This window comes from Opisthorchis viverrini (assembly GCF_000715545.1).
Source record: "Opisthorchis viverrini unplaced genomic scaffold opera_v5_117, whole genome shotgun sequence".
NCBI classification, from domain to species: Eukaryota; Metazoa; Platyhelminthes; class Trematoda; order Opisthorchiida; family Opisthorchiidae; genus Opisthorchis; species Opisthorchis viverrini.
Window position 1 is genome coordinate 1,309,682 of NW_008751771.1, and position 8,881 is coordinate 1,318,562.

Sequence of the window (8,881 nt, forward strand, 5' to 3'; positions counted from 1 at the left end):
CCGAATGGAATGTACCTTTGGAATCCAGGAATACTAGAATTGTGAGTCGTTTGTACGTATGGCATTGTTCTAGCACCAGACGGAGTGTGAATATTTGGTCAAAGCAAACAGACCGGAATCCCGCTTGTTGCTCTTGAGTCAGTGTTTCACGAGCCACCATGGGGCAATGAAGCACCAGTGACGCCAGGAATCTGGTTGCAGCCGGGGTCAAGCCTATTTCCCTGTGGTAACCACAGGTACTATGAGCCTTTTTTGAAAATGGGCATTATTACTGACTCTCCCTGGTCGTCTGGGACAGCCTCCTTTTTCAAAATACAGACAGACAAATCAGACAAGCAGTGACTGAGGAGTCCATCCCCATTTTCGAACAGTGCGGATAGGAGGTCAAGCGGACCAACGGCTTGGTGGCGCTTGAGAGAACCTATGCAGTCATAAACTTACGATGACCTAAGGCGTTCCACGTTCGCCGCCCAGAGTTATGTGTCAGTTGTGCTCTGCAGATTAGTGGCAGCTGGTGGCCACGGTAAGTTGCTCGAGGTATTCGGCCCAGCGATCTACGTATTCTTCCTTATTCAGAATGGTTACTCCATTCTAATCCTTGATGGTGATTTCCGGTGACCGGTCGCACAGATCAACTGAAATACTGTTCCGGCGTTACCGGCTTTTTGAGACTCTTCCATTTCCTGGGCTCTCCGTGTCCACCAGACTTCAAGGTCGACGCTTACGCTCACTTTCATTCGACGTCTGATAATTCATTGGGTCAGGTTATGTTCGGGACCGGAGAAAAATAGTTCTCCGACACTTAGGCAGCACCACCGTTCGGTCAGATATCCAGTGCTTGAGTGGGCCTAGTAGTAGTAGTAGTAGTAGTAGTAGTAGTAGTAGTAGTAGTAGTAGTAGTAGTAGTGCCATGCCACGGCCAAAACTCTTGGCACTGTGCGGAGGTAGCGATCACCGTCCCAGTATGAATTCACATTTGATGGTGGAACAGTTGGAAGTGATAAAGAAAGATGATTCTTTTAAGTTTTTGTAACATCCGGATCTACCAGTCACTCAGTTGCTAAGCGATTTGACCGCACCTTATGCCTGGAAAACGATTCACATTTGATGGTGGAACAGTTGGAAGTGACTCCTAAAGATGATTCTTTTAAGTTTTTGTAACATCCGGATCTACCAGTCACTCAGTTGCTAAGCGATTTGACCGCACCTTATGCGGCCCTGGAAAACGAAGGAAGAATGGACTCTGGACGGGTGCGTGGTCGGAATCCACAAAATCATTGCAAAGCGAGTGGCAGTTGGTTATTGGTTCGCGCCGTGGTAACTGATGGCAATTCGACCAATTTGAGTTTGTAGCCTATAAGCCGTTGGAGGACAACGTGTGACCTGAAGACTTCAGTTATTTCGGAAGTAAGTACTGCATGAAAACAGCCTGCAATCAGAACACAGCTGAAGGGATCGTTCACCGTTGTTCGTCAACGTCAAGTACAATACATATCGACCAGGTAATCTAGTCTCAGGTGTGCTAAGCCTGCCAACTTGTGTATTCGGATCTCCGGCAACCTCACTTCATCTTAGCTATTAGCTCGCCGCCACAGGGCATTCAGAACGTCAAAGTTTGTCTTTGATGGTACTACAGCTACAGTCAGTTGGGGGTTCAAGCTTACATGACAAACAGACATCGGTAAACTTTCCGCTTGTGAGACTCCTCCAGAGACGTTGCCAGATAAACCACACAGAAGCGGCTGAGCGCCTTGTCACGAAGAGATGAAGAGACAGTTTTATGACGGTTTGTATGCCTCCGAAACCCATTAAACTATACTGGGGGTGTCCGCGCGACACTCGTAGAGTCTTTCGCATAAGGTTTATCAATGGTTAGAGGTCTGACGGACACAGTTTCCTGGCGACTTGTCCTGTGAGAAAACAGCAATGCATCCGCATCTCCCGCCAAACACCGCTGTTTTGCGGTCAAGCTTTTGAGCCAACGGCTTTGGTTCGCACTCCGAAGCATGCAGAACAACAAGCTGCTCTTGCTCTCACATTAGATTCGCTTGACACTGGTGTTTGCTGTGTATCAGAAACAAGAATTCGAAATGCAAGCACATTTGTTGAGCTAATCGCTCTATCACACACCAGTCGCTTCCAATAGCGCCCACTGGCGACTTAAATGCACTGTTGCAGCGAGCTAGAAGCTCAGATACCTCTATGGTTGTCTGAGACCTAAATACAAAATTGAAGAGGCTCAACGCATCTGAAACTGGATTAGGTGGTCGAAATAAATCGGACTCGGCACGTTTGGGTAATGGCGAACGATTACTTTAGCCATGCGGTGACCTCAGGCTGTTTTATTCAGTACTAACTTTCGAAATAACCAAAGTCGTATGGCCAGATGGTGTCCTCCAACAACCTAGCGGCTACGAACTCAAACTGATCGCATTGCCATCAGTTACCAATGAAGTGGATCATTGACTGGCTGTCTCTCGTTTTTGGACATATTTTTGGATTCCGACATGCGCTCGACCCTCGTTTCCCATGTCCATTTAAGATACAGAAAAGTCATTTAACAATTGAGGGACTGGCAGATCCTGATGTTAGACGAATTTACTGTAATCCTATTTTGGAATCTCTTCTAACTGTGATGTGAATTCATGCTAGGACGATTGTCGTTAGCTGCAATATCTACAGTTGACTTGGTCACTATGGCCACAGACATATCGAAATTGTCATTCAGAACTCGTCACTCAGTTACCCTGACTTCTTTAACGTTTGCTCTCTGAAACAAGTGGGCAAATAGACACTGAACTTTCTTCCTAGTAATGTTGTCTTCCTGTCCGAAACGAGGACTCAAGACCCGTGTGCAGTTGTTGAACTGACTTCCCTATCGATTTCCGCTCTCCTGGTTATGTAATCGTGGTGATCCGGAGGCCGCTGTTGATGGTTCTGATGGGATTGGTATTCTGAGCAATTGAGCTGAGTGGCTGCCCGTTGGTACTTTGTAGTCCATTTGGTGAAATCTGTGGGAGTATCACGAGCGTCCTAATAATCACTGCCTGTTCATTGTATCCGCTTGGCCCCCAACAGACTGGGACCCTGATACTCTCGGAGACAGTCTTCAAGATGCTTTGAAGGTATTGTTGTGGCGAGTGTTCTGATCTAATACTGTTAATAATGGCAAATACTATACTGTAGGCACTCCTATCATCATTAAAACTGACCACAACACCCAAATGAAAACATTGTTGCCTCACTGCCGTACACGTATGTCAATGAATAATACCTTATAATTGGTTGGAAGGAAATGAACAGGGAGGAGGATCTAGGGCTAGCCTACATCCTTAGCACTCAGTCAGACAATCTGGATAGAAACTGACAGCATGAACGCCACTGACATTGGTTGGCCGTCATATCTTAGTGCCACTTGACAGTCGTTCAGCAGTATCACTTTTTCGGTGCTTAACTGCCATGCCACCCAAAGAGTGCATGAAGGCTGGGGTACTATTAGGTTGCCCAAGCCTAGACAGGGGAATTTGAGAGCCAGAGGTCAGATTCGAACCACGGATTGTGCGGTCAGTAAGTTCGCGCTCTAACCACTGAGCCATCTCGCCCGCCGTCACCAGGCAAGCACAAGGAAGGGCACGTAGACATCCCAAACTTTTCATAGCATCCCTCATTTCCCTCTTTCATGTCAAACTGCTGACTTCTAGGTTTCCGCCACTCCTAATTAGGCACGGAACATACCGCTCATCTTCGCAGACGGTAACTCAGCATACGTAACACATGACTGAGCCACCTCAGCTTGAAATGTTTGATGTTTTCTTTGGTGGAAGTATCGTCTACTCCACCAAAAAACCGTCTTTTGATCATCTGATTGCGACTTCGCTAATTCCAACAGATTTGGTTTGTAGTCCTGAAAAGTTAGTGGTCAAACTTCGGATATCTCATATCCTCCGCCTGAAATGACCTAATCTCATAGCCCCACAACAATGCAACCTCCACTGTAGTCTGATATACGCGTCCTTTAAGATCCAGAACTGTATTTTTAACTCCATGAGTGGTGCCAATTGAAAAAAAGCAATTCGCGCGTTATACCTCATCTGTCATCGTCAGAGCCAGTGCAACTTCATTGTCCCACGGCTTCCAGTATCACTCTTTGAATACTTGGAATTACGTTCAAAGACTGTTCTGTAGCATAGCCTTGCACGACTCACATGCCGAAGATCTGAGTGACCTTGACCAGCTTCTTTACAAGTGCTTGCACCTTGTGCTCTTTTTCAAAAGAAAAAACAAGGTTGTCTGTATGTTCCAGTTCGACAGGGTTCTCTCTGGGGAAATCTGGTCATTGGTCTTTCAATATATCTGCCCCACTTACAAGGCTTAATCTCCATTACGACTTCTCAACTTTCCTCACTGAAGGTATTGTTGTGGCGAGTGTTCTGATCTAATACTGTTAATAATGGCAAATACTATACTGTAGGCACTCCTATCATCATTAAAACTGACCACAACACCCAAATGAAAACATTGTTGCCTCACTGCCGTACACGTATGTCAATGAATAATACCTTATAATTGGTTGGAAGGAAATGAACAGGGAGGAGGATCTAGGGCTAGCCTACATCCTTAGCACTCAGTCAGACAATCTGGATAGAAACTGACAGCATGAACGCCACTGACATTGGTTGGCCGTCATATCTTAGTGCCACTTGACAGTCGTTCAGCAGTATCACTTTTTCGGTGCTTAACTGCCATGCCACCCAAAGAGTGCATGAAGGCTGGGGTACTATTAGGTTGCCCAAGCCTAGACAGGGGAATTTGAGAGCCAGAGGTCAGATTCGAACCACGGATTGTGCGGTCAGTAAGTTCGCGCTCTAACCACTGAGCCATCTCGCCCGCCGTCACCAGGCAAGCACAAGGAAGGGCACGTAGACATCCCAAACTTTTCATAGCATCCCTCATTTCCCTCTTTCATGTCAAACTACTGACTTCTAGGTTTCCGCCACTCCTAATTAGGCACGGAACATAGCGCTCATCTTCGCAGACGGTAACTCAGCATACGTAACACATGACTGAGCCACCTCAGCTTGAAATGTTTGATGTTTTCTTTGGTGGAAGTATCGTCTACTCCACCAAAAAACCGTCTTTTGATCATCTGATTGCGACTTCGCTAATTCCAACAGATTTGGTTTGTAGTCCTGAAAAGTTAGTGGTCAAACTTCGGATATCTCATATCCTCCGCCTGAAATGACCTAATCTCATAGCCCCACAACAATGCAACCTCCACTGTAGTCTGATATACGCGTCCTTTAAGATCCAGAACTGTATTTTTAACTCCATGAGTGGTGCCAATTGAAAAAAAGCAATTCGCGCGTTATACCTCATCTGTCATCGTCAGAGCCAGTGCAACTTCATTGTCCCACGGCTTCCAGTATCACTCTTTGAATACTTGGAATTACGTTCAAAGACTGTTCTGTAGCATAGCCTTGCACGACTCACATGCCGAAGATCTGAGTGACCTTGACCAGCTTCTTTACAAGTGCTTGCACCTTGTGCTCTTTTTCAAAAGAAAAAACAAGGTTGTCTGTATGTTCCAGTTCGACAGGGTTCTCTCTGGGGAAATCTGGTCATTGGTCTTTCAATATATCTGCCCCACTTACAAGGCTTAATCTCCATTACGACTTCTCAACTTTCCTCACATTACCACTAACTTCTCCCCCTTATCAGACTGTGCTTTCGCCTTTTAGATGATTGGTAAACCAGAGCAGAAGGTTTATGGCCTAAGTTTCCCAACCAGGACCGCGAAAGAGAAACCGAAAACACTTGTCGAATCGGTATTTGCTGCTGAGTCAGACGAAGAGGCGGATGCTGCACAGCTGGTCAGTTTTAATACCCCTCAACACTTAGTTGATACCAGAAACCACTGAAAGTTCAGTCCAGTACACAGTCGAGCCATGCGAAGCTCCACAGAAAGGTTGGTTTTCGCTTTCTTCCTCCCTCAAATTTACTGTGCAGACGAAATCCGATTATGAGAAGGCAATAGAAGAAGACCCTTCGGTGTTCCAGTATGATGAGATCTACGACGATATACGTAGTGAGAAAGATCGTCAGGTGAGCGACATTTTGGGAGGATCGAAAAAGGAGGTAAATACCTAATGCATTCCCATCTTGAACTTCTCACTTCGTTAGTCTAAATACGTTGGTCGATTATTGAAGACGGCGGAAGAACGAAAGTTAGAACGTGAGCTATGCCTCGAAAGAAAGGCTCAGAAAGAGATTGAGGCTGATGCTGAACAGTATGGTGACAAGGAGGCATTTGTCACTTCGGCTTACAAGGTATCGTCTATGTTATCCCCCTTTAACTGCCTCTTTTTTGTAGGAGAAACTGAAGCAGCTTCGGGAGCTAGTCTCAAAGCGAGAAGAAGAACAGATCCGCGAGGACTACATGGATATTACGAAGCAGCAAGGATTGGGTGGTTTCTATCGATACATGTACCAGCATGGAATGAAATCCGAAGAAACTGCAAGTTCTAGTAGTCATGTGGATAATCAGGTTTGTCTGGTGTTTAAACTTCCTTCGAATAATGACCTCGTGACGTTTTTACAGAGAACACCATAATCGGGGTTATTTGAACCTTTTTTCTGTCATAGGAGTTGCGTCGGCGCAACGTCTCAGGCATCTTTTTTGCTAAACTGGCGCATGTTAAAAATTCATCATAAATTACCTATCGGGACCTGAAAGGCAATCGTTCGCTTTGGACGTACTCAGTGGTCACATGTAGCCTTCTCGTACGATACACGTACAAGCTGATACTTAAGGCTAATACTTAGCTAATACTTAAAAGCTAATACTGCAGAGCTGGTCTTACTGCATAGGTTGCGTTGGCTTGGCCACGTGCTGCGTATGCCAGTCGACCGACTTCCTCGAAAGGCTCTTTTCGCACAACCACGTGAGAAGTGGAAGAGAACCAGAGGCGGTCACACAATGACTTGGCAACGAAGTATAAAAGCCATTACCAGCAAACTCAGCTGCGTTGGCCATTACTGTCTTCCTGGACGGGGACCCCGAGACGGTTCACATCACTGGTTAGAGACATTGTCAGACATAGTCCAGTCGCGTCCTCAATGGCGCTGGTTCATCCAAGCTGTTGCCTTCAATGCATAGCTCTTTTTTCAACCCCCCTTTACTTGACAGCCCACTGGCAGTGCTGGATTTATGCACCAACTTACCAGCTCGCGCCTGCAATGCGCAGCTACCTACCTCCTCCCCCCAATCATCGGTGAACGAAACTGCGGCAGCTACAACCACTGTACGACGAGTGTGCGGTTATTACAGCCGACAGTAATGATGATGATGATTAATACTGAAGATGTAGTCCAGAACGATGTAATTCGAACCACTTGATTCGCCCTGTACATTTGTCAAACCCGCTTGCATTCAGTTAGTCCTTTCGGCTGTCGAAATTGGATACACCTAAATTCCTCGTCCTTACTAGGGTAGAACCGGTGCAGTGACCATCTCCATACACTGACCGCTTGTAGTCGATCCGTAGCAACCGCTACACCAAATTTAACCAACCTCCCCGGCGACACCAGTCCTGTGTCGATATCTAGAGATGTTTCGTTTCGTAAGGAGAGCCCGTTCTCTAGCGCCGTCTACAGTTTTCACCTCTCTCGACGACATGACTCAAGTGGTTAGAGCGCGAATTAATGACCCGAAGGTCCATGGTTCGAACCCGACCTTTGCCTATCGACTTCCACTATGAAGGCTTGACAGTATCCCAGCCTTCGTGCTTCCTGCGAGTAGCATGGCAATTAGACACCGAAAGGGTGTCACAGCTGAACGATTTTTTTCTGCTCCACACCACTTCGTTGTGGACATTCTGTAGCCCGCAGATTCCTGCTACAGTAATGGTACCGGTCATCAAGGCTTTCAGATAGGACACTAGAACAAAGGCTGACATCCATAAAGTAGGACTGTCCTCTCGCATATATTGCCCTTTCGCTTCGATGGGATTCGTTCCTGCCGCTATAAATAGCCCAGGTGAACAAATATTACTCATATTTTGGTAATCCGTGTGTTAACTTTAACTGTCCTCACAAGTAAGCAGATGCCTTTACTTTGGATAGTACACATTACGAACGTGGGTTTCCATGACCGTCTGCAATCCTCACCCACTGTCCAAGGATTACAACCTTACGGTATTCAAGTAGGGTGTCAACTTGTTCATCATTCATTTGTTTCCGTTTGTTTCTTCAAACCCAACCTCAGTGCCAGCGATCAAATCGATCCTCTTAGATTCCCTGCTTAGTCGCCGCATGTTTTATGGCCCACTTGAATGGGTTGATTTGACAGTAATTCAGGCTGTCCATGTCTGATTTCAGAGTTACCATATAACCTGCTTATCAGAGAGCGAGCATGTGATTGTTCTCCCAGTTGTGACTACGTTCCAGTCATCACTGGGCATGTTTCAGGCCACGACTTCCGCAGAATTTTGAGAATATATTCACAGTGAGGCAAACTTCTTGTTCTCTTAACTGGGCCTGCAGCGTTCTGAGTAGGCGATCGCCGATTACAGATGAGCTAGCCAGATGGCACAGAAGTTACTGAGCCTCTCTGAAGCTTATTCGGGGTTGATTTTCAGCCGGTTTGTTACTCCCACGAGGGTATGTACGGTTGTGACATTCCAATAATCGCTATTCAAATGGTAGGTTGACTAGGCAGAATACGAAGCATCCTACCAAGTTCGAAAAGACTCGTGCAGTCACTGGTCTTGGGGCGCACGGGTTATGACTAATGAAGTTCTAGGTCTTCCATAAAATCCCGATTATGTAAGAGGCGCAAAAATCACTCCTAGGGCTGATTCACAAGAAATCCAGGTAGACTAAT

The 8,881-nt window shown here is 46.1% G+C and overlaps 1 protein-coding gene across 1 annotated transcript in view; it reads left to right on the top strand.

Moving 5' to 3' along the window:
- Positions 1-5,738: 5,738 nt before the first annotated feature.
- The window catches only part of T265_05862 (hypothetical protein), a gene marked incomplete at both ends in the record, with an annotated part of 11,054 nt that continues 7,911 nt past the window's right edge, over positions 5,739-8,881 (top strand). The window contains 5 exons of the mRNA XM_009170983.1: positions 5,739-5,870; positions 5,909-5,965; positions 6,007-6,135; positions 6,181-6,327; positions 6,371-6,544. Of these exons, the coding sequence (XP_009169247.1) occupies positions 5,739-5,870; positions 5,909-5,965; positions 6,007-6,135; positions 6,181-6,327; positions 6,371-6,544 (639 nt within the window). The remainder of the gene's footprint in view (positions 5,871-5,908; positions 5,966-6,006; positions 6,136-6,180; positions 6,328-6,370; positions 6,545-8,881) is intronic.